This window comes from Microtus pennsylvanicus, chromosome 17 (genome assembly GCF_037038515.1).
Source record: "Microtus pennsylvanicus isolate mMicPen1 chromosome 17, mMicPen1.hap1, whole genome shotgun sequence".
Classification (NCBI taxonomy): Eukaryota; Metazoa; Chordata; class Mammalia; order Rodentia; family Cricetidae; genus Microtus; species Microtus pennsylvanicus.
Window position 1 is genome coordinate 8,987,618 of NC_134595.1, and position 27,273 is coordinate 9,014,890.

General features: G+C 35.7%; 1 protein-coding gene across 3 annotated transcripts in view; it reads right to left on the bottom strand.

Annotated features, from left to right (window-relative positions):
* Positions 1 to 27,273, bottom strand: part of Erbb4 (erb-b2 receptor tyrosine kinase 4) — a 1,055,862-nt gene that overhangs the window by 275,777 nt on the left and 752,812 nt on the right. For all 3 annotated transcript variants that reach the window (XM_075951135.1, XM_075951137.1, XM_075951136.1), the window contains exons 13-14: positions 11,359 to 11,491; positions 7,819 to 7,912 (exon numbers count right to left, since the gene is read on the bottom strand). In XM_075951135.1, coding sequence (XP_075807250.1) covers positions 7,819 to 7,912; positions 11,359 to 11,491 — 227 coding nt within the window. The remainder of the gene's footprint in view (positions 1 to 7,818; positions 7,913 to 11,358; positions 11,492 to 27,273) is intronic.

A 27,273-nucleotide genomic window follows, 5' to 3' on the forward strand; every position in this document is an offset into this window, starting at 1 on the left:
GCCAACTGAGATAAACCTGGCACACAGGTTACACCCTAAAATCATTAACGACGCCCCCATTCAGCAGGAAGCAGTTTGGAGAGAAAAAACTGTGCCCATGTTCCCAAATATAGTTTATAAATGTTCTTTTACATTTAAAGGGGGATATGATATAGACATGAATAATTTGCATTAGTATAGATTTTGCTTTATTGATAGAGATTTACGGTCAATTTTGTTATATGTATAAATGTTTCTGATGTAACTTTTACTTGATAACTGTTTTGTTATATGTAATTTTGCTATGTTAAGGTTAAAGCCTTCCTTTTTTTGTTTAAACAGAAAAAGGGGAAGTGATGTGGGAGTATCATATATCAATCTGTTGATTTCATCGGCTAAGCAATAAAGGAACTGCCTCGGCCCATTTCATTGGTTAGAAGATAGGTGGGAGGAGTAGACAGAACAGAATGCCAGGAGGAAGAGGAAGTGAGGTCAGACTCCGCAGCTCCGCTCTCCGGAGCAGACGCAGGAGAGACGCCATGCTACCTGCTCCAGGGAAGACGCACACCATGCCCCAGCTCCGACCCAGGATGGACTTAGGCTAGAATCTTCCCGGTAAGCGCACCTAGGGGCGCTACACAGATGATTAGAAATGGGCCAGAGCAGTGTTTAAAAGAATACATTGTCCGTGTAATTATTTGGGGCATAAGCTAGCCGAGCCGGGCAGGCGGCTGGGGTGTTTGGGGACGCAACCCCGCCGCCGCTCCCTATTACTACAACCATTATTGAGAAGATATAAATCCACAAAATAATGAGAAATAAATGCATAATGGAAATTAGAGCACATTGCTTTCCGTAGGAGGCAAACTTTCCTAGTGACTATTTGAAATAAAATTAAAATTTAGTTTGATTGAATTATCAGGTATTAGACATCTTAGACATATATATGGCTCGGTGCTTAGGAGGAATGGCTGATCTTGCAGAGAACCGGCATTTAGTTTCCAGCACCCACACAACAGCTCACAAATGTGTGTAACTCCACTTTCAGGAGATCCAACACCCTCACACAGACATACATGCAGGCAAACACCAATGTATATGGAAAAATAATAAATAAGTAAATAAATTTCTTGGTAATTCTTTGTCTTAAATCATCTTATACTTATGCTTAAAAGGAAGTGATATGCAAACCATAGGGCAATCTTTAGAGTCTTATAATACTTATTCAAAAAATAAAATATTAAAACTTATATAATAACTATTTTAAAATAAAAAAATGCCTGGAGAATCTTATCCAGTGATGTAGGTATCATGAAAATTATTAATTAAAATATAGTGAACTCATTTTGCATATTTTCTTTTACAATATACATGATTTTAATAAATAGAAAATTGATAAACCACACTAATATGAAAACATTAACAAAAATAGTATATATTCATTTGTAATATCTACTTTTATTTTTAAGACAGTGTCTTCTAGTGAAACCCAGTGTTCTCAAATCTATAATTCTCACTTATCAACATCCAGATTGCAGAATTAAAGCAATGTACCATTATGCTCAGTCCCAAGATTTTTCTTCAGAAGGGCCCAAATCTTTGCATATTCTGTTATTTTAATTATGTTCTACTTGATACTATCATCCCTCCTTTCTAGCCACTCTGTTTGCTTAGGGTTCTAAGACAATAAAATTACTTGGATGACTTGTTTGGAATTTGTTTACCTCCAGTTCTAGTCTTCCTGTTATCTGCCTATGTCTGTAAGCCTCAACACTTATTACAGCACACCTGAAGAAAGCATAGATAAGTAGGACATAGTGAGCATTCAAGGACGCAATTAAACCAAGTTCATATTTGCTAATATTGTGAGCTTGAAACCATGTTAGGAGCACATTATGCTGAACTGTTAATAAGGGATGACTGTGCGGTTATGTTTATTTGTGGGGGTAACGGCAACCTCAAATCAGCTAGATATTATAAGTCGGTAATATAAAGCAGCGCAAAACCAAAGATAAAGATTGAAGTATCTAATGAAAAATAGTGAAGTCAAGAAGAAAATGTAATCATAAAGAAACCAGTGAGCTTAGATCAAGTAGCTATTTATTCCATTGTTTTGATGTGAAGCAAAGAGCTAAAAGAAAAGAAAAAAAAATTAAATTAGCATAGGAAACCTAATCCCCGTTCTAACTTAAGAGTTGCTAATGGTAACTTCTCATTTCCTCCTAAAAAAGAATACTTCACATGCTTCCAATTTTAACACCTGCTCATGGGTACTTAGGCACGTAATACTACCTATTATACAGAATCATTTGCTGTGCAAGTATGTTCAGTGGCATGACTTATTCTACAAGACAAGAGACACTGCTTATTGCAGAACACAGAATAAAGCCTGTCATATGTAAATAAGCAGAGTCTCAGTTAGGCATATTTTTCTATTAAATTCTTGTAGTGGAAAATAATACCCAGGCAAAAAATCTTAGCATACAAAATGTGATGAATTAAAATTAATTGTTAAGTATAGTCTAATGCAACCAGCTAGTTTGTGCCTATCTGATTCACCATGACACAAAAACCTATGCCAGCTGATATAGCTCAAAGGCATTCTAACAAAGCTCCAAGTACTTGAAGTGCACTGGCTCCCGTTTCACTTTCATAACAAAAGACAAACATCTAATGCTCAGTCTCCCATATTGTGCTATTCCCAAGGCACAATAAGTGTCTAGAGGCAGTGAGTGACAAAGTTGTGGAGATGAAGGATGCATCTCCTTTTCCCTGGTTCTAAACTGTCTCTGGGTCCAATAATCTAGACAGGCAGCAAAGTGACAGACTAAATCCTAATGTGTGCATTATGTTATTTTTCTCTGTGGCAGTTACTTATCCCAAGTAGTTTCTACTGAAAAGAAAGCTACTATTTACCACCATACAAAAATATTCTTTCATCCCTGTGGGAAGACTGCCATTCACCTGTCAGTGCAGGTGAGATAAAGCTTACACTGAACAATGAAATGGAAATAGAAGCCATTAAGTAAGGGGTGAGGGCTGAACTCTCTAGCCTCCTTTCTCTGTGTTGCCACTATCAAATGCTTCATGTAGAAATGGAGATGCCATAAATTCAGAGCTTATGGGTCATAACAGGAAGATGGTTCACTTTGAATATTTCCAAGATTTTCGGAGTACCCTGCATAAAAAGTATTTAATATGCTTTTCTGAGAGCAAAGAAAGAATAGAATTGACATAAAAGCACAACTTTGATGAACCATTCTAACAGCTACTTTCCATTTTTAAACATGGTTTGAAAGCTTGTTCTCCGCATCCAAATCTGATTCTTCTATTCCTGCCTCTTCAGAATCTGCTTCTACCTCCAGTAACTGCTGGGTTCCCCTTATCTGTTTACCTTTCCACTGTTTCCTTGTACAACACTGGAAGAAAAACTGCAATGACTGGAATGAAAAACTTAGCATCATAACTTCTACAATGGAGCTGAAGCTTCATGTCTCACTGGCTTTTGAAGTAGCTATATAATTATGGGTAAGTTTATTCATATTTTAAGTGAGGAATGCCACAATGTTCCTCAGATTTCACAATATTGGTGAACTTTAGTAGTTATAAATTTTTATCCTATTGGAAACTTTGACAAACTAACCATGAAATTCTCTCTCTCTCTCCTTCCCCACTTCACACTTTATTCTTTCTCTTCCTTGCCCTTGTAACTTTCAAGTGTTTTGATTAACTGCCTTCTTTGTTCTCCAGATTTATAAAGTCTGTATTTTCATGGCACATCTAGTATCATAAGTACTGCCGTGATGAAACAAAAATGTTTATTATGCCTACTTTTCATATCAAATAATTTTGAAGTAAATTCAAATTGTTAGTTGGTTGGAATCAGGACTCTGAGTATCATACAAGTTCAGAGGGTCTCATCAAACAATATAATTTTTATAAAATGTTTGCATCTTTTAAAAATAAATTGTCTCAATTTCTTTGAAGAACTTATAAGTGAGAAACTATAAAAATATACACATTGAAAGAAATTAATAAACAGGTTAATCACTTATATAAGTTCATGTAGCAGAAGACAAAAGAGCAGAAGGAGCACAGGGGGAGAAGGTCGAGTGCTCTAAGCCCTAATCATGCAGAGTGGGATTGTAATTATGCTCATGATAGTGAGAAATTTATTAGCAATTTAAAGAGTATATCTTTTTTGGTAGAATGGAGAAATTACCTAGCAGACAAGAAGAGAAAATATATGGGAAAAGATGTAGCACAAAGCTCTCAAAACATGCATGATATCTGTTAACTCCCAGCTGTAAATACGATCTACAGTGAGCTTCATAATTATCATTTTTGATTAGTAAATAACATGATAATTGAAAATTCTGACATTTGAAAACTAGTGTAATCACATAAAAGGAATAAAGGATGTATGCCAATATTTTTTGCATAAAATATCATTTTTTTCTTTTTACGTGCATTGGTGACTTGCCTGCATGTAAGTATGCATAAGAATGTCCAGGCCCCTGTAACTGGAGTTACAGAGCATTGTGAGTGCCATTTGCATACTGGGAATCAAACCTGGATCCTCTGGAATAACAACCAATTCTTTTAACCACTGAGACATCTTTCGAGTCTGGAAACATCAAATATTTTAAAATACATGTCTCCTATAAATTATTCTAGCAAAATATGGTGTATCAAATAATATACTTAGACTTCACTTAAGCATATTAATTTTCTACCAATAAGATTAATTATACTACATATATGAATTATTAATTACATTTGGCTATTTTGAAGTATAAAAAATTAAGAAAATTTGAAATATTAAGATAAATGAGCTTTAAGATGTAGAATGCAAAATATTTGAGAAAAGACTGATATGAAATTCATCCCTGATTTTTTTGAAAAATACTTTGAATGAGTGTTAATATGTAAAAAACAACAATGAAGTTTGATGCAAAGCAAGCATCTAAACAATGACACGTACTGAACAAAGTAAGAATACTTCTCTGAGATTTGAAAGAGTAATAATGGAAAGGAAGAGGAAATGATACATGTCATGAAAATATTAAGTCACAGACAGTAGCAGGAAATACACAGGAAGTAGTGGAGCCAGAGCACCTGCAACAATCGACAAACTAAACAATTTGCACATGGGCAAACTTGGGAGTCACTTTTTCAGTGGTATTTCACCTCGCCTATGTTTAATATACATTGACTATATCCAGAGCCATCTCACGATACCAGGCATAGCAGTAAAAGGCACAATATTGTTTATTTTATTCATTCATTTTAAGCTTTTAAACTCCAGAAGAAACCTTGTTTTCATTCATTACTTAATGAGGGTCTTTGGGGTCCAGCCCCAAGTTCCTTTTCATGATTTAGATTGGACACTATAGGACACTATAGGAATTGAAAGGAAGTTTTTTCTTAGGGTATCTGAGAGCAAAAGAATTCTCCCACACTTGCTGCTTCAAACAAGTCTCTATTCTTTTGCTTCTACTCTAATTTTTCTACCCTCTTTCTAAATTCTCCTAGCTGCTTCTTCTCTAGCCTGAACACTCTCTTCTTTTAGGAGGCTTGGAGAAATACAAAAATTACAAGACCTATCTCTCATCACTCAAAATCATATTCCTAAGGAAAGCAATAGGGAGCTGAGACATTTACCAGGGCAACACAGGATTCCAAGGTTATAGGAATAAGACCATTACCAGACAGGGTATGCCCAGTGAAAAACTTTGAGCCATAGGTCTGTTGTCAACAGACTTTGTAAGCAAAGAATTGGCATGCTACTCTTAGATTACTTTGTCAAGCAACCTTGGTTGGCCATCTGTGACTCTGACCTTATACATAACTGTAAAGTTTTAAACTTATGATCTATTTACAAAACGCCTTTATTCCAGTTTGAACTTGCTCTGTGGTAAAAGACAGTTAATTGCGTTCAGTTAGTCTTAGCAAAAGAAACAAAGCAGGCTTTTAAGTATCTACAGTCTTTGTGGAACAATGGATTTATTTATGAGGAATATTCTAGTATATTTTCTATATATCAAAATTATACAGATAAATGAAAAATCCTGACCAGCCACGAATACATGTGCCTATAAGACTGAATTGTAATCATGAGATTATTTATACACATCACATGAGATTACATACTACAATACGGGTATTGGGGAGATATCAAGCTGCTTTAGCAAATATGAGTTTCTCTGAGTCAATAGTCCTGCAGGTCTTACCTGGACAGGATTAACTTCTATCAGAGAATCTCTCCTCTGGTGGGTTGGTATCTGAACACTAGTTGCCACCTGCTTCAACTCTCATGGCCTCCAACACCTATTGCCAAATAGTTACCTAAATATGCAAGCCTTAAGGATCCCAGGTAGACACCTGAGCTTGCTTCACCAACGACTAGGCAAACTTCCTTTCCTTTTATAGACTATGTTTTTATGAAATCGGTATGTCTCATGTACCAGGTCAACTGTGTGTTCATGACTCTTCATAGTGGAGAAAAACTAACTACAGATGCCCTTGGACATACTTTCTTAGAGGCTAAGGAACAGTAATTTGTTCTTTACAGTCATGCTTCGTGGCACACAACTAAGTTTCTGTTTCTGGAAGGCCTGCCTCTTCATGTACTATTGAACTTGTGACCGTCCTTGGAAAGACCGCGTGTTGCACATCCTTTAGAGAAGGTTCCAGAGTGGCTCACTGAGGACTCAATTTCATATATATATATTCATATATATATATGGATGGATATGGGAGCAGGGAAGCATATATCTTAATTAAGGGTTAATTAATCTTAGGGTTGGCAAGAGACTTGAACCTAGAGGGGCTCCCAGGTGCCCAGGGCGATGTCCCGAGTTATTTCCTTGGGCATCTGAGGATAGGGAACCTGAAATGACCCTATCCTATAGCCATACTGATGAATATCTTGCATATCACCATAGAACCTTCATCTGGCCATGGATGGAGATGGAGACAGAGACCCACAGTGGAGCACCGGAATGTGCTCTTTAGATTTTAAATACATTTTTTTTCTGAAACTAGACTTAATTCTTGCTTATACCCAAATGTTGATCCTCGTGCTAATTAATTACTAAGAGATGTCTCAGTAATGGAAGAATAAAATATTTGTCTGAAGAAGGATGAATGCATCACTTTCTAATGGCAAGCACAGACTGATCTCATTGTTCAAAGAACCTCAAGTGCTGGAAACTAGTTGGAGGAGGAGTTTGCTGAGGTTTAGGAAAACATTCTCCCTAATAGAGCTTTGTGGATAAGGCTTCACAGTTCTTAAGGTTTTCATGATGGACATCTACTCCTTGGATTTATCTCTCTAATACAATACTGACTCTACTTCTTTAGGTATTAGTCTAGGGAGCTCTTTTTGCTCCTCCTCCTGGTATGCTTCATCCTGCCATCATCAGAGACATTGAAAATTTCACTAAAGCAACATGAACCTTTCACTTTTACGTCTTATTTTCCCATTCAACTGTTTTTTTTAACCCTCTGTACAGATTTCATTAATTCAATTATCATTTAAGTGGATCACTTGTATATCTTTTTTTTCAATTGTGACATGTCTCAAGACAACTCTATATTCTTATTCTTCTGCTCAAATACAATGTTTTGGGAAAAAATATTTATATGTTATTAAATTTCCTAATATTTTATCTCTCCTACTAAACTGTATGCTTCTGGATTCAAATATTAAACATGTTTCCCCTCAGTTTCCTATAAGTACCAATTTAAAGAATAGATTGACCCTGAACAATGGCAACACATTTATATACATGATATCGAATAAGCCATCACACCCACTAACACTTTCAGGCTTACCGGTCCATGACACGTGAGTAGTCCCTCTTCCATCTTCTCACACTGGGAGTCACACTCAACACAGATGGAACCATTTTCAAACTCTCGGAATTCCCTGTGAAAATATCCACGGCATGAGGAGGTGTAAGCAAACAAGCCGTCAACTTAACAAATGAGGCAACATCTGCTAAGAGTCCTATTGGCTGTGTAAATTCTTGAGTTTGTCTCTCTACTGTGCTGGGAGCCACAGATGCATTTTCCTGTGCATTAAGGAGGAAGCTTTCTATTAAAAGAAAAGATATATGGCAGCCAGATGGTTCTATTTGGTCTCAACTGGGTTCACCAATTGTCTCATTCTGTCAGAGAGATTCTAGTGCTTTCCAAAAATAGAAAATAATTCTCTTTTGATGACACAGCAGAATAACTTCCACTTCTTTGAGAAAGACCATTCTGCTTGTTTCCACATGAAATATTACCCTTGATTGAAGTTTTAATTTTTAAACTATTTCAGTGTTCTAATTGCTAAGATATATGAATGTTCTTCAACCTTGTCCTTCAAATTTAAAGACTATGAAACTTACTTTTGGTCAAACTTCAAAACAGACTTTGATATCTTATCTCTTTTTAAAATATCTGCCTTGGAGAATTAGAAAAAAAAATATCTTTTTATGCTAGATTTTATTTTCTTATTGATCAAATATCACAGCCTTCCTTTTAGTCTAAAATCTTTTTGAAGTAATTCTATATGGAATAAATTAAATATTTTATTTTAATGTCTATAGTATAAAACTTTATTATTGTCATCTACCATGATTGGGACTCTCTATTTTTATATCAGTATATTTTATGTCTATTTATATATTGCAGGTTTTAAATACATAATTATTTCATTCAAAGTCTAATATAAATATTTTACTTTGATAAGTGGAGTCTAGCCATCTATATTATGCTAAATTACATTATTTTCACTAAAATACAAAATGAAATATTGGGTGAGATAATTTAGTGTCGTTTAGTAGTCATTAACAATGTTGGTCATTAACTAAATCTATACATATAATTTATTCACAATTTTTGCCTTTGTAGCCTGAGCTATCTTTTAAAAGCAATATTAACATGAATAGTGTAATTATAATTAATTAGGTGATAAATTGTAAAATATTTTCTGTTCAAAAATCATCACTTCTTTTTTTATTTGAAGATCTAAAGTATTAATAAGCAATGGAATTCCAAAGGATAAGTTATATATTCTGTTGGCTAAATTAATTCAAAAGTTAGATTTCTGTTTTATTAATTTCTAAAATTAGTATATAATTTATTGGGTTTCCTAAGGACTTTTCATATACATATGCTATTATGCTTTCTTCAAAAGACGAGGATTTAAGTTTGGTATTAAAATGTAGAGAACTGGTAGGTTAATATCTGTATAGGACCTAGACATTCAGTCACATTCATTTAGTACTTATACGGTAAGATATTAATTTGTTTTAGACTAAACATTTTATGAAATTTCTTGTTTGAAATCTTAGTTATAAATAAACCTTCTCTTTGTTCTTCATTAACATGAGAGATAGAAAGTACTTAACTGAGGAGGTCTCCAGAAGAAAAGTTGAAAATGACCCAAGTAGAATACTTAAGTCTACACACAATACAAATAATGTACAATGAAATTTCATGAGAGTCTGAGTTTCACATAATTACAAGTTTGGGATAATACAGTCATTGGTCATTAAAGGGTTATGTTGACAAATGAACAACATAAGTTTATGCTACTAAAATGTAGTCGGTGTTGGTCCCCTTTCCGCTACCCAATGCGCACTTCTCCACATACACAGCTAAAGAGTAAACACAGTGTCCTAAGAGCAATGGAGAGACTTCACCTTTCCTCCCTAATTTCATTTACAGGGCTCCTGACTGCTTCTTGCTTTCATCAAAGATCCTCCTTGAAGTCTTGGAGAGTTACTGAGTCTTTGATCATTGTTGTATCCAGCATTGCTCTTCTTATTCCAAATCCCCTGGTGACTTAACTGTGGTTTTTGCAGAATTCCCCTCTCTTGGATGTGTCTTAACAGATTACAGTCAAGATGCTAATGCGCTAGCATGGTCAGCCTTTAAATCGGAATTAATGCTATAAAACCGAGTCCCCAAAATCTAAATCTTATACTAACACTAGTATTTGAGAATTTAACACTTGATATTTAGTTTACTAAGTATTCTCTATAAAAGGAGATAACATGTTTTACTCAGGAATGATTTTTAAATATGCAATTGCCATCAAAGACCTCTGACATGCACTCTCGTGTTTATGTGTTGATCTCAAGGATTAAGAATGAATGCCATTTAGGAAAAGCTTCAGGGTTTCAAGATTCCATTATAGGTACTGTCTCTTCCATTTTGAATGTTCATTGTTATTACTTTGCCACTTGAATTTGAATGCAAATTAGACTGAAGTGTTCAACTTTATTTTTCCATCAAAAAGTTTTCTTTCTGTCCTGTATTTATAAATATATACTTATAAATGGACTTCTCATTTTTATAAATGTGTATTTATTTGACAGGTTTAATCAGTTTTTAAGATATAGTTTCCATAATTTACAAAAGTACTTTCATTGAGATATATGAGGAAAACTAACGTAGGAACAGCACTGAGAAATATATTATCACACAAATGAAAGGCAACTATGATGTGCAAAGTTGTGCTGAGAAAGCGCTTTTCTGGGGTATGACATACCACAGTAGAGAGGGGATACTAAGTTTTCCTGTCGCAAAGTGATGCTTGCAGTACCCCAGGGAATTAAAGTCACTAGTCGAAACCCTTCTTTTTAGGCAGTGGCAGAGCGCATTTCAAACTTCTTAAACTTAAGTCATAGCTGTAGTTTTTCTATACTCCTCATCAGTTGTTAAAGACACAGAGACATGGGCTGTCTCTCAGGTGGAAATAAGCCATTCAACCTGGGTGGAGAATAATTAGGAGCTCTGTGGTCACTCTAGGTGAAAGGTTCAAGAGGGGAAACTGCAGCAGGCTATAAGGTGAAGGGCAGGGGTCCTCAGTCTGGTTCACAATCCTTTTGACAAATATTTATACTATGTTTCATAACTAGCAAAATTACAGTTATGAAGAAGCAATGATAGCAATTTGGTTGGGGTTACCTGCTGCATACCACGACATGAAGATTATTAAAGGGCTGTAGCTTTATGAACGTTGAGAACCACTGGTGTGTGTGTGGGGGGGGGCTTTAGCGATCTACTCATAATGCAAGGTGAAAATAAACAGTTTTACTAATGTGTAAGTGGGTAAAATTCATTAATATTTATCTATCTTGGCAAACATTTTTAAAATGTGAAGGGTGATCAATATCAGACTTATTATTTCAAGCAAAAATTACTTTTCCTTGAAACAATTCTTATCTCTTTTCTTGCGTCACAGGCGCTCTTGAAAAATTTTGATAGACTCATAAACTCTTAACAATTTAAACTCTTAACATTTTTTCTAGAGCTCAGATTTTGCTTTCGGCGTTAGCTCATAGCTCATGTGTTTAAAGTGGATTTGTCGTCGCTTACCCATCATAGAGGTTACAGGACTCTATGCAGATTTTTCCTCTGCTGAAGCGCCTACATGATAGGCACTGGTCTGGCCCAGGTCCCCAGCAGCCATCATTCGAACACAGGTGATTGCACACCATCCCTTCAGCAGCTGCAAGACACACCAAAATCAACAAGAAGGAAGTCAAAGGATGTGTTAAAACTTACCATTTTTCTTACAAAAGCTGAATAGCAATTTTATTTAAAAGTATATACTTGAGAACGTAAGCTGCTCATACATTCTTGTTGAGTGACTTTAAAACAGCAATATAAACTGTCTAGCTCACATCTCCTTTGCTCGTATCCTAAGACTAAGTGGTAGCTCATTAGCCCATGTAATATCTTAAAGTTGGCAGACTTACCTAGACACATTTTTACTTTGTAACTGTGTGACTGAATAATCTTTCCTATAATTGCTAAAAGGAGGAAATTTGACTTATAAGGACATATGACATTGGTGGAGTTCAATCATAAAGTTTACTTCCTACTTGAGTTAGTCAGTGAAAACTAAATATCTAGCTGGCTATTTTATTGAAAAAGTGATTGGATTATGATAGTACAAACTTCATCATCTAGTTAACCCACTGATGTCTTCCTTTTGTTCTCAAATATTTAGTATATTCAAAATACTCCAAACCTGAAATCAACACAAATGTAACAATGAATATCCAGATCAACAGATGACCTCTATAGGTGCATAGATTTGAATACTTGGTCTCCATGGTGTGACTCTATTTGAAAGGATTAGGAGGTGTGAGCTTGTTGGAAGAAGTTTGTCACTGGGGGTGAGCTTTGAAATTTCAAAAATACCATGCCAAACTCAGTGTCTTTCTCTTCTTTCTGCTTGTGGATTCATATGTCGAATTCTTAACTATTCTCCTGCATCATGTCTACCTGTATGCCACCATGTCCCTGCCATGATGACAATGAAATAAATCTCTGACACTATAAACAAGCCCCAATTAAATGCTTTCTCCTGTAAGAGACACCTGTAAGAGTGTCTCTTCATAGCAGTAGAAAAATGACTAAGACAATTTTCAATTAGATTATAAACTTATTTTTAGATCTACCACTAAATGCAGTTATAGTAGTTAGATAAAATATTTTCAACCAGTACTTAACTTGTTGATTCTATAACTCTTGGAGAAAATTTGTGATCTAAAATCTCCTCAAAAGCAAGATGAAGTGGGTTATTCCCACCTGAAGCTGTGCACTGGGCTGAAGGAGATGATGTTCCCCAAACAGAGAGGGACTGGTCTTTAGTCAGAGACATAAGAGGAACTGTGCTCCCTATGCTAGCCTCCACACTAGTTCCTATTAATGTCTTATTACTGAATGGGTGAGCGATTAGCAAAGGGGGCTTAGTTGAAGAAAGAAGATGTTCACTGGGAGTTTACCCTCGAAAGGTGTAACTTTTACCTGGCCCTTCTCTCACCCTCTCTTTCTGCTTCCTGGCTACAAAGAAGTGAGAAGCTTTGTTATAGCACATGCTCCTCTCCCTGTGATTTTCTGACTCATTATTGCCTTAGACCATTGGATGCAATGGTTTATAAATTAAGATTTCTGATGCTGTGAGGTAAAAATAAATATTTCTTCTTTAATATGATTTTCTAGGATATCTTAACAATGAAAAAGATGATTAGTACAGATATTATTAAGTCTAAAGTTTACAACTTGTGATATGTATGCACAATTATGAACTTCTACCATCTATAAATAAATGTATTGATCATGTGTAAAAATTAATTTCACCTATGAAATCACTCGAAGCTGCTCATCTCCTTCATATCCCCAGGTTACTTCTGTTCTTATGGATATTTGTAGTTCAAAAATTATTTATAAATGGAGTTGAAGAGTATCCCTGTCTTTTTGTTACATTTATCTCACTCTGTAATTACATTCAGAGTAGCTCATGATGTTTTATTAATAGTTCACTCATTTTTATCCCTAAATGTACTTTACTATGTTATACATTACATTTTTCTAATCCATTCACCTACTGACAGACATTTTAAAAATTTCCATTTCTGACTATGAAACCTTACAATATTATGAACATCTGTATCCAAGTTACAGACAGAAATTTTGTGCTTCTTGGAAAATACTTAGATTTAAAAAAAAAAAACACTGAATGCTATGGTGAGCCATTGAGCAACTCTCAAATTTGTAATCCAAAGAAGTTTTCTCATTTATATCGGTTTATTTATTTAGTATTCATACAATACCTTGCATATCTATGCCATTATTTACATAGTATTAAATACACATACGTATATACGTATGTGTGTATGTATATATGTACACACATATATATGTATACACACATACACAAACATGCAGACACACACATATATATATATATATATATACACATACATACATACACACACATACATACACTGCTGAAGGCCTATAAAACAGTACACCTGTCCATGGTGTGTTCTACTCTGGGTACAAAACCTGGGATACAAGAAGAAAAATGTCAGATCTGACTTGTTCAAGTCTAAGTCCAGAGACTTAGAATATGCAACACTGTGGTGTAAATATCATCCCAATAGCAGGACCAGACCAGTGCTCTAGTGAAGCGTTTCAATACAGAGAAGTTTTGTTTTTTCATTTTGTTTTTCTATTCAGGTCCTTAAAGGAACAGATATTTTACCTCCCTTGTAAGAACAAACTGTTTCTCTCAGTCTACTAGTTCAAATACTAAACCCATCTAAAAACACTCTCACAGACACAAAATAAATAATGTGTAACACAATATCTGGTAAATTCAATATTAATTAAACCACACAAGAATTTAACTTTTATGTGCAGTAGGATGCACCCAGGGCCATTCATTGTTCTTGACTTCTCAGCAGTCCTCATTGTCCGCTATGTTCAGTGAGTCCAGTTTTATCCCATGCTTTTTCAGACTCAGTCCAGCTGGCCTTGGTGAGCTCCCGATAGAACATCCCCATTGTCTCAGTGTGTGGCTGCACCCCTCGCGGTCCTGACTTCCTTGCTCGTGCTCTCTCTCTTTCTGCTCCTGATTTGGACCTTGGGATTTCTGTCTGGTGCTCCAATGTGGGGCTCTGTCTCTGTCTCCTTTCATCGCCTGATGAAGGTTAATATTCAGGAGGATAACTATATGTTTTTCTTTGGGTTCACCTTCTTATTTAGCTTCTCCAGGATCACGAATTATAGGCTCAATGTCCTTTATTCATAACTAGAAACCAATTATGAGTGAGTACATCCCGTGTTCCTCTTTTTGGGTCTGGCTTACCTCACTCAGGATAGTGTTTTCTATTTCCGTCTGTTGTTCCTTTTGGGAACTACAGCTCCCAACATCCCCCTGGACTACGGATACCAGCACTTGCAGGCACAGGACACTTCCCAGACGCCTTTGCATTCCTCGTTAAAAGGCGGGGGTCGCCACGAGCCCCCTCTCTTCTTCCCTCCTCTCCTTTCGTCTCTGCACACCCGTACCTGACCTGTTGTTACCCCTCCCCAATTAAAGTGCACCCATGTTGGACCACCGCGTGTTTGTGTCTCCTTTTCTCACATAAGTCTCCACTCTCTAACATCGCAGACAAGAAAGGCAACGGCAGCAACAAGAATAACACCGTCCATTTGCATGCAAAATTCAAGAAGTATTGTGTTGCTTAACATATGGTGCCTATGGTTTGATCATGTATCAGAAATGAGTGAATTTTCATGTATCAATGCTTTTTATTAATGATATATAATAACGCTTTATGAAAGTCATTCATATGCATGTTTATTATTTTCATTTTCCAATTTCTCTCTATATAAAGCTTATATGTACTTGCTGTGTTATTAACATTTTTATCATAATTATGAAGAAAATCTCAGTTATTTGGAGAATAATTTATGAAGACAATTTTGGAAATTTAAAACAATACTATATAATTGTCATGAATCAGTGTCTTTGAACTAATCCGTTATTTTTGGGTCTTCTTATAATCACAGTCAATATGTCAAATGCATTGTGTATCAAATTCTAAGACCCTTAGAAGCCTCTTAGTTTCCCTCTTTGGGAAGCTGTCAAAGCCAACAGCACCTATTTAACATTGTCTATTTCATTGTGATTCATCACTTTTTGGTCTATTTTACCTGTCTGCATTTATTTTCAGGTTTAATACTATTCATCCTTGTCCCTATTTTCCCCTACCTTCATTGCTGACAGAACTTTACTATATGTGAAGACATAAAACTGCTGGGATTTTCTGTTGCGCTTTCACATTATTTGACCTGGATACTTTGGCTTCACCAAGATCCCACCTCCTTCCTGCCCTCTGTCGCCTCTTTGATTCTTTATTCATGTGCCTAACAATGTAGAAGCTTTGGATCAAGGCAACAGAATCACACAAACAAAAAACAATGCTAAACAAGAAACACGAAACCAGAAGTAGGTATACTTTCTGACTCATTCTTTCCAAACAACTAGGTGAAACTGAAGCGTGGAAGATTATTTTCTCTAAAGTGAAAGCAAAGCAAGAGCCTCCAAAAGGAATAAAACAAAAGGCCGGGGAAGCTACATCTTTGAAATTCTTAAGAGGAAAAAGTTTCGATCATCGCCAAGAAGTGAGCACACATCTGACCTCCCAGAGAGATCAGGACGGGTGGAGCAGAAGATCCACTCAATGGCTCAGAGTTCACAAGGCTGTTGTAAGCCTGTCTAAAGAAACTAGCAATATACTTATTAAGAAACCTTTCACTTCTTCCGTGTTTTCTCCAGAAGCTCTGAAATAGATTTCTCTTTATCTTGTCTGGATTGTACCTGTCTATTAAAAATTTGGAGAGATAATACTGTGCTTAGTATTATGACCTTTATAGAGAATATTGAACCTGCTTCCATTAAAATAGAGATGAGTAGAAAATAATGAATTTTGCTACAGTGCCGCATGTGTGACAGTAAATGGATTAGCTCAAAAATATTGAAACTGAACACCCATCTATGGGCACAAAGGCTGAAAATTTTTCTTTCAGTGTAGAGCAAATGTAACTACTGTATCAGTATTATTTATCATACATTGAAGCATGGATTTTACTTAGAATGAATTTAGACAGGTAGCATTAATCTTTTTTTAATGCTGAAAAGTTTATTTAATATAGAGAAGTTAAGCTTTGCTGATAAGACAGACATAAGTTCAAATCTTTATTGCCTCATGAACCATGTGGCCATGGACAATTACTTTTCTGCTACAGCTTTGTAAAATGAATAATATCTCCCTTTCATGATTACAGTGAATATGTTCAGAATATTATTATGGCATTTGCTACACAGTTGGGCATTAAAAAAACAGTGAACAAATTAGCTGATGAAAAACTTTAAAACATGAAAATGCATTCATGTACTTACTACTAAAAGAATTTTCTATTTTGGACACTGTAAATACATAGCTGTTACCTCACAGAAGGTCTAGTTACTTCTCTGCCTTGACAGTGGATCAATAATAATGTCTGTATACTTACAATTTTTGATAGGTAATCAACATGATAGTAGGTGATGGTGGAGTTTGGCATTATCTCTGTGATTGAAAAGATGGTATTTGTCAGTGATCCGATTGAGGAACTTGTCTGCTGAGATGGTTAAGATAACAGGAAGGAATAAAGCAGAAGGGTCTGTGGCAATTATAAATTACAACTTCAGCAAAGATATTTAAAAGAAGGAACTATATTAACGTGTTCAGAGACTAGACTGGACATAGGCAATGGTTCCTGGTAAGTTCCCAAAAGAAGATGGGGCTGGATTATATACATAAACTGTTTGCAACTTTCAGGATATCTTGAAAGGTTGAACAAGCTATGTAAAAGTGTTGGCATTTTTTTAGCAAGAGAAAACACAACAACAAAAACCATTTGATTCACATACAAACTCATAAATCTAATTATGTTGATGGGATTGACTTGATAGCATGATTAAGAGTTGGCAAAATGAAGATAATAACAATAATTCAGTTAATATACAAACAAAGCATTTAAGTTTTTTTTTCTATAATACAAAATCTTGGAGCCAGGAGGTGGAACTCTGTATCACTGAGGTGTTTTTTAGCTACTTTCCATCAGGATCATCCTCTTTCTTTCATAGATATAGGGAGATGTCTAAACAAAACGGGGAATGGAACAAATCCAAGTCTAAAGTATTAGTGGTTGAGTCTTAATCCCTGGTCCAACAGAACCTAAGAAACTGAGTTGTTTAAAACAACCTAAATATAATCTCTTTATAGTTCTGAATGTCAAAAGTAAAAAAAAAAAAAATGAACCTCAAACAAAGGGCCTACAGTAATACTACAGATTGGCACCTCAATGTGGTCGACTAACTCCATGTAAAACCTGAGAGGGCTTGAAAATGAATTTTACACACACAGAAAAATAACCACACAGAGTTTAACAGAGATTTTTGCTGTTTGCTGGGGTGCCACAGAGAAATTTTCCTGACTCAGCAATAGCAGCAGGACAAAAGCTGTGCCATTTTAAAACGCGGATTCCTGGGCTTGCCACCAGTGAAAACTCCAGCTATAAACCATTTCCATGGCATTTGTGGGCCGGGATGTTTGTATGACTGCTTAGGATAGGGAAGAAAGTACTCTGAGACCACGCTAATGGCTCAGAGCTCCCTGCCTGGTTAGGCATCAGGATCAGGCTTAGGCAGGCAGGAGAGCATGGCAGATTCATGCCACTACACAGAGAGATGTTTCCAGGCTGCGCAGTGCTCTGCCAGGAAGATTTGGCTGTAACTCAGACAAAAAGCTCATTCTCAGAGTTTAAAGTGCTGAGTGTGGCTCCTACCTGGTGGCCCCAGAGCTAGCAAAAATGGTATGTCCATCATTTTCAAATTGGAGAGAGGTGGAGCCATCGTCCATAGCAGCTACAACCTAGCTGCTTAGCATTTTAAAAGCTCTTCAAGACAGTAGAGAATTAAAGACAATTAAAGGCAATAGGACAGATTCATACATAAAAGACCTCTAAATGGATCACAATGTTAAAAAAAAAACATGTAGGCTTGGGAGAGAAAAGATAAAGAGTATATAGAGTCATAATATAAAGTTAATGCTTTTTAAAAGTATAAAGTCTTTAAAGAGACAGAGTACAGATAGTCATAGATTTAAAAATATAAACAAAAATAAGCCACATAAACATGGAAAATTCACAGATTGTCTGGAATTTGTGTATTAATGTATTTTCTTTAAATTTTTTGACTGTGAAGGAGCTATGTACCGTGAGATGTTTCATTGTGTGATCTGCTAAGCTAAACCAGCATGGCTATTATATAGGCATCTTGACTTCGAAATTTGGGTCTAAGGATATGATGCTTTGGAAAAAATGTTTTTGTTTTGTTTTCATGAAAGATCAGACCCTGTGGATTGCTTCTAGAACAGTATGGTATGATAGACCATGCCTTCCTGAAAGATTGCTGTAAACAGAGTAAAAACTTACTTTGCTCTATTGCCAACTGAGATTACCCTAGCCAACAGGATATACCATAAAAAACCTGATTAACAGCACTTCCATACAGGACAAAGCAGTTTGGATAGAAAAAAACTACATCCATATTCCCAAATATTGTTTCTAAATGTTCTTTTGCATTTAAAGGGAGATATATAGATATGAATAATTTACATTGGTATAAATTTTGCTTTGTTGATATAAATATAAGGTCAATTTTGTTTATATGTATTTCTGATATTGATTAAGGTATTGTGATTGTTTAGTTCATTTAAAAATGTAATGCATAATTAGAAAATATAGGTTGTTAATGGATAATAATCAATAATAGTCAAGCTTGTAGTCATGTTAGTTAGATTTTCTACATATATATTTCAATTAATAGGCATTCTTCATATCTTTCAAAAACTACAGAATATGGCATTTAATGTTTTAATAACTTAGGGCTTTTCATGACAATGAGACACTTCTGTTCTTGGCAACAGAAGCTACTTCAAGAGAAAGATGGACATTGAAGATGTTCCTTATAGAGTTTGATAGTGGTCATGAAACTGCTCTTGCCTGGACTGTTGCATAAACTGGACACAAAGAACCCACAGAGAGAGGACTGCTGAACTTGCCTAAAGCTAAGATGTGGTTCCTGTTTCATGAAAGAGTCTGTAAGGCATTCTGCAGGATACAAAAGAAAGTGAATGACTGTCTTTGAAATTCCTGCTTCATGGAAAAGTCTGCTGGATACTATGGGCCTGAAGGCTGAAGATGGACGCGCCAACAGAAAAAAACAAACAAACAAAAAAAAAAACAAACAACAAACCTTTGGGTAACTATCCAGGCAGAGAGATGTCTCTATCATTTCTAGAGTTTTGGAAGTTGCTTAATTCTTGTTTACATAAGTAATAGTATATCCTTCTGGAATCTTTGATGGAGTTGAAGAATAGATAGATAATTATAGTTTTCATTTGTTATGATAAATGATAAAATAGATATAAATATTTTAACTGTAATTCTAGCTTGGAACTGTACTGTTATATGTAATTTTACTACGTTAAAGTAGAAGCCTTTCTTTTTTGTTTAAACAGAAAATGGGAAATGGTGTAGGAGGTCCCTATATATTTCTGTTGCTTTCAATGATTGAATAAAGAAACTGCCTTGGCCTTTTGATAGAGCAGAGTCAGTTAGGGAGGGAAGACAAAACAGAATTCTGGGAGGACAAAAGCAGAGACAGGCAGATGCCATGGTTCTCCTTCCCAATATGGATGCTGGTTAAATTCATGCTGGTAAGCCACAGTCAAGTGGTGATATAGATTATTAGAGATGGGTTAAATCAAGTTGTGAGAGTTAGCCAATAAGAGGCTAGAGATAATGGGCCAGACAGTAATTTAATTAATACAATTTCTATGTGGTTATTTCGGGGGTTTAGCTAGTTGGGCAGCAGGATGCAGCCTGCTGCTCTTTATACTACAGGAGGAGAGGCATCGCTTCTTCAACAGCAGATACTAAGTAAGATACTGCAGTAAGTCTGTGAGTAAGAAAGTTTAAATAAATATCAAGGAGGAGGATACTATTGCTTTTACATTATAGGAAGGGTCTAAAATATTATTAAATAAATGCTCTGTGAACAAACTGGGAAAAAAGGACTGACACACTATATCTATGAACCACACCAGGTAGGTGAAATAGATGTTATTCATAGCATGTTCAGTTCTAAGACTCTTAGTAGCTCTGGTCTCTCACTTGGCTACAACCTGAGCATGAAATTCTAAAGGTAGCTGTTGAGAGGAATGAGATGCAGCAGAAATTAGACCTGAGACACTCTTAAAAGACTGTTCATATTATGAGTACATACTACAGTGCCTCTCGGAAAAGAATGATAAACTGTAGAAAGTTAAATATTTTACTGAAATTCATAAGTGAATAAAAGTTAGTAGCATAATATATGCTATATGTGTACTATAATTTCTCAAGTAAAAAAAAATCATTAAATGTCCCTTTTACTGAATGGAATATATTTTAGTAATTACAGAGTAAAAAACATTATTGAAACAATATTTTTCAATGTTTACTGTTTAATGTTGTCTTCTAAAATTGTCCTGAAATTTGTTTTAAGTTACTCAACTGCAAATTTTCCTATTCTGTCTTTTTTTTTTTTGTGGGAGTAAACCTCCACAAGAGAAAATTGTCTAAACCATGTGTTTTTATATATATTTCCTTTTAGCTGTTTGATGTGGGATTCCACTCTGTATGCTGTGAATACTGTTGTTAAATAAAGAAAATTCCTTGACTTGTTGATAGGACAGAACTTAGGTAGGTGAGGAAAACTAAAGAATGCTAGGAGAAGGGAGGCAGACTCAGAGAAAAGTCATGTAGCCCCATTGGAACAAGTCAGAATTTTAGCCAGTAAGCCACAGCCAAGTGGTAATAAACAGATTAATAGAAATTGGTTAAATTAATATGTAAGAGTTAGCCTGTAGTAAGGAGGAGTGCTGGGCTACTCCTGGCAGCCCGGCTCCCGGACACCTACGCGCTTACACCCGAAATAACCACATGGAAATTTTATTCATTAAATTACTGCCTGGCCATTAGCTCTAGCCTCTTATTGGCTAACTCTCACATCTTGATTAACCCATTTCAATTAATGTGTATCACCACTTGACTGTGGCTTACTGGCGTGAGTCTAACCAGAGTCCATCTTGGGCAAAAAAAAATCATAGTATCTGCCACACTTCCCTCTTCCCAGCATTGTGTTCTGTCTACCCTGCCCACTTAAGGGCTGCTCTATCAAAAGGCCAAGGCAGACTCTTTATTCAATCAATGAAAGCAACATATAAAAAGAAGAACCTCCTACATTAGCCAATAATTAGAGCTAATGGGCCAAACAGTGATTTAAGTAATATACTTTCTGTCTAATTATTTAGGTTCTGAGCAGGTGGGAATGAAACAAGCAGGCCTTCTTATATCAGCTTGGCACTGAATGTGGGGCATGACTCTCAGAGGCAGCAAGCAATTCTGCCATGGCGGACTGGGTGGGACAAGCAGGCAATGTCATATTGCTCCCAGCAATTATGCAGTTTAAGTTTTTAAGAAGAGTTAGCATTTTAAGAAGCTGTCCTGGTCAGAAAAGGCTTACAGCTACACAATAAAAACAGATTCAGACAGATATAGAACTCTCATTTGGTCACATTGTTGAATAAATGTACATAGGCTTAGGAGAGAGAAGAAAAAGAGTATAGAAAGTTGGAAAAGAAGTAAATTGTTTTAAAAATATAAAACAACATCTTTAATGAGACAGAGTACAGACAGTCATAGATTAAAAAGAGTAAAAAGATTAAGTCACATAAAAATGGAATATACACAGAGAGTCTGGATTATGTATATTATTGTGTTTCCTTTGAATATTTTGGCTGTGAAGGAGCTAACTACAGAGAAACATTTCAATGTATGGGCTTGTAAGCTAAAACAACACATATTTAAAGATATCTTGAATTCAAAATATGGTTCTAAGGATATGTTGTTTTGGAAAAGAGGTTCTTCTTTTATTTCAATGGAGAATGAGAACCTGTGGATTCATTCCAGGCTAATATTGTTTGATGTACCAAGACCCCCTGAAAGGGTGCTCTCAACACCCTCAAAAAATTATTTCACCCAACTGCTGACAGAGATAAACCTAGCACACAGTATATACCATAAAATACCTGATTAGCACAATCCCCAATCAGCAGGAAATAGTCTAAAAACTACACCTAATTTCCCAAATATTGTTTATAAATGTTTCTTTTGAATTTTAAAGGTGGATATGCTATAGAGTTTCACATTGGTTTGGATCTTGATTTATAGATACAAACTTAAGGTCAATTTTGTTATATGTGTATTTCTGCTTTTGGTTAAGGTACTGTGTTTGTGCAGCTCATTTGAAAAATGTAATATATTATTAAGAAATACAGGTTAATAGATAATTATATATAATAGTCAAACTTGTAGTTATGTTAGTTAGGTTTTCTAGATATATAGAGATATATTTCAATTATATAAATATACTTCAAATTTTTCAGAGACCTCCATGATATGACATTTAAAATGTTTTAAGAACTTAGGACTTTTAATGACAGTGAGACATATCTGCTCCTGGCAGCACCAAACTTTTTCAAGAAGATGATGGACATTGAAGAGGTTCCTTATGGTGTTGTTTAGGCATTTGGGCAAAAACAGCTCTTGCCTGGACTGCTTAACTGGACATGCAGAACCTACAGAGAAATGACTGCTCAACATTCTTAAAGGTGAGATGATCCTTCAGGGTTTCTGCTTCATGAATAAGTCTGCCAGACATTCTGCAGGACACAGAAGAAAGTTACTGACAAAATGCCAATATAGCAGAACTATCTTTGAAATGTCCTGCTTCATGGAAAAGTCTGCCAAATACTATGGGCATGTAGGCTGAAGATGGGGATGGATATTCCAACAATACAGAAGAAATTTGGGTGACTGTCTAGGCAGCAAGGTGTATCTGTCAATTCTAGAGTTTAGGAAGTTGCTTACAATTCACTTCCTATTTATTTAGGTAATATTATATCTTTCTGAAATCTTTGATGGAGTTGAAAATTGATAGTTTTTCTTAGGATAAAAGATAAAGTAGATATAAATATTATAATTATAATTCTTGTTTGATACCTGTTTTGTTATATGTAATTTTACTATGTTAAAGTTAAAATCTTCTTTTTTACTTAAATAGAACCTGGAAAGTTGATGTGGGATTCCTTTTTGTATGCTGTGAATACCATTGTTAGAAAGTACCTTGGCCTGTTGATAGGGCAGCACATCGGTAGGTGGGAAAAACTAAGCTGAATGCTGGGAGAAAAGAGCCAGAGTAAGAGAAAAGCCATGCAGGCCCGGCTGTAACCAGATAGAATTTTAGCTGGTAAGTCACAGCTACATAGTGATATACAGATTAATAGAAGTGGATTAAATTAATATGTAAGAGTTAGCCAACATGAAGCTAAAGCTAATGGGATAAGCAGTGATTTAAATAATATAGTTTCTGTGTGAGTATTTTGGTTCTAAGCAGCTGGGAATGAAACAAGAAGGCCCTCTCACAACAGTTTTTTAGTGTTGGAAAATTTCATACATGATTATCTTTTTACACCATTTTTTTTCTCATTCTTTCTACTCCAATTCCTCCAGTGCTCTCTCACTGCCTCTTAGTTTAACAATTTCTTATTTCATTATTATTGTTATATGTGAGTGCACCTGTGTGTACATATATGTATATAAACTTTTGAGTCTATTTAGTTTTGCTCCTTTATATAGGTATATGCATCTAGGGATGAGCTCTAGGATTGGATGATGTAACATTGATTCACACTAGAGATAACCGATTCTTCCTTTGTTAGCAGTCATTTATTGCCCACAACTCTTCATCTCTGGCTTCAGCCTTTTTGAGTTGCCTTCCATCTACATCGGGGTATCAATTGTCATCCCACAGTTCTTGATTAGGTGCCCATTTTTACGATGTAATGGTCACACCTCACTTTTCCTTTTCTTCTAACAATCACCTGATATAGAATACAGAAAGTAATAGGGAATGAGACAAAGCAGATTTTCTTTCTTTCTCTCTCTCTCTCTTTCTCTCTCTCCCTCCTTCCTTCTATCTCTCACCACACACACACACACGCACACACACACACACACACACACACACACCTACATACACACACCTGTCTTGTTATGGTGTGGCTTATACTAATAATGTAGAATTTAGGGCCACACAACCCAAATGTTTCTGTAATTTTTATATCACCACCTACATGGTTTAAAACAACCGAAAAGTGTTGTTTCATAAACTTCAAATAGAAACATGCAAACTAATGGCCTTGGGTATTTATTTACTTTATTGTGGGACAGACCATGACTCTGACCTAACTTCCTGTGGTGCCAGCCCCTCTTTGCTTTTGTTATCTTGTGATTTTATCACTCCAATTATATTTGTCTTATCTCTAAATTCTTACATTGTGTTTCCTCTATCTATTATGTTTCCTCTAAGGACACTAGTAACTGGATTAATGTCTTATCCTAACCTGTGTAATTCATTTTAAGATATATGTGGATCATATCTTCAATTATTTGAAGTCAAATTCCCAGATACAACTGGTCAGAATATGCCAATGTTTTTTGGGAATGAGGAGACAACACAAAGCACAGAGCTTCAGAGAAGAGGCCCTGGCAATTGGAGCCCATTCACCTGTCTTTTAACATTTAACAGTTTTATCTTCAAATTACTATATACACTCATGTAGAAGAGTGTCAGGTTACAGTACTGTCCCATGAAATGATAACTGAACCTGCTGTGATTCTAGCTTCTGTCACTGGAAAGTTCTTTATGACTTTAGACATTTTAGGTTAAAAATTACAGAAGATTTTATTTTTGAAACTAATCAGCAACAGTAACTGGTAATTATTTTTGAAAAGGACATAGCGAGCATTTGAGGCATTGTTAGTAATTAGACATTGTGCTGTTTCAAATAATATAAGGAAAGAATTACAAAGAGCAGTGTACTGATATCTGCTTTGGTAATTTAGGAAGGGAGATCTTAAAAGTATAATTAAGAGTTTCTATCTTCTGATTTCTTCCAAGGATATTGTTTACACTGGATCCTGATTTATGCACTCACAGTTCACCTGGTTTGCTGAGCATAGGCGATCTGATACCCAAAACAGCTCCTTTAACCTGCCACACACTGGACAGTAAATGCGCTAGGCTGAGATGATGATGTGCCGAGGATAGGAGTATGCCATCGAAAGAAGACACTGCAAAACTGATAGTATGGTAGAGAATCTCCTGTCTCAGCAGGAGTGTTTAAATTATAATTTATATTATATTTAACCATAAATTATAACCAAAGTTTATCATCTGAGGAATACAAAAAAAATAGAATAAGAATTATCTTGATTAAAAACGGCATGAGATTTTTATAGGAAACAAATTTCTTATGCTATCTCACAAAGTAAAATATTTATTCCAGAATTGCCACGTCATAGGAGAGTGTATGGAGAAAAAGTTGCTTCTAACCCCGTCTCTGTCATATGAATTTCCTTCCTTACTCACCAACTCCTTATCAATTAAATAAATGGCACTCAGTGACCCACTGGAAATATGGTCATGAGGTCATCCAAGGAGTTTAGTGATTAACAAGTAATTGCAGTTTGCAGTTTCTATTTGGTAGCTGCATGTCAGTGATGTAGAGTCCCTATTACCAAATGTCAGAAAGGTAGAGACATAGATAATGATAAAATTGCATACAGCCACTCCTCTGAATCTGTGTAGCTGTTGTTTATATAGCTGCAGATATAATCAACGATAGATTAAAAGACAAACAGTTGTATTCATTTTAATAGTGCTTATTATTATCCCCTTTATACAATACTATAGCACCTATTTGCACAGTGATCATACTGAATTACTTATAAGTATCTTCGATCTAATTTAAAGCATAGTGAAGGATACGCATAGGTTTTATAAAATATTGTGCTATTTTATACAAAAGAGAATTCAGGACTACAGATTTCAAGCAATGATTGGCTTCTGAAACCGACTCCCACGGACAGGCTGTTATGACTGCATTTCTTAAGTATTTTAGGCAAAAAAAAAAGAACAAAACAAAATTAAAAAAATCTATTATCACTACAGATTTTTTTCCTGAATCATTACCCAAGCTTTATATATTGTGGATTTTTTGAAGTACTTTGTCATTTTTCATAATGTCAACCTACCCCACGTGATCTCCAATGGCTCACACATATCTCCACTCCAAACATCCATCCCATCACTCCTCACATATCACTTTATCCTAGCCGCCAACTCCAGAAGACATTCCCTGGGAACACACAGGCCACTCCAGTCAAAGAAGCAAGTAGCCTGACTGTAGATCTTCAAATCTTGCTCAGTCCCCCATTCTCGTTCCCAGCTCTGTAGCAGACCACCTGTGGCAGCCTCTCCTCACCCTCTCACCCCATTCCCATGGGACTAAGTAGACCATGATAGAGCATCCTGCTTTCCTTCCTCTGGCGAACCGACCCCCTAAGCACTTCCAGCCCATCCCCATTCCTATAGGTCAGCTACCAATACAAAGAAAGACATTTTGCCTGGAATCCCCATTAACATCAACTATTAGGATCCTAAAAGAATTTCTTACCAGGCAACATACAGCCACCATACTCTCCTAAGAACTAGAAAGGGCAATAGAAGACAAGGAACCCAATACCAATTCAACAAACATTAGACCAAATAACAGCACCTAGAATTTCAAAGTTTCCAAACTCAAGGGCCTACATGCTAGCAAAACATAATCAATAAAAAAGTCAGGATAAAGTATTTCTATTAGAGCTGAGCAACCTTATCACAATAGGTCTTGAATGTTTCGTCATAGGTAAAGTCCAAGACATAGACTTCAA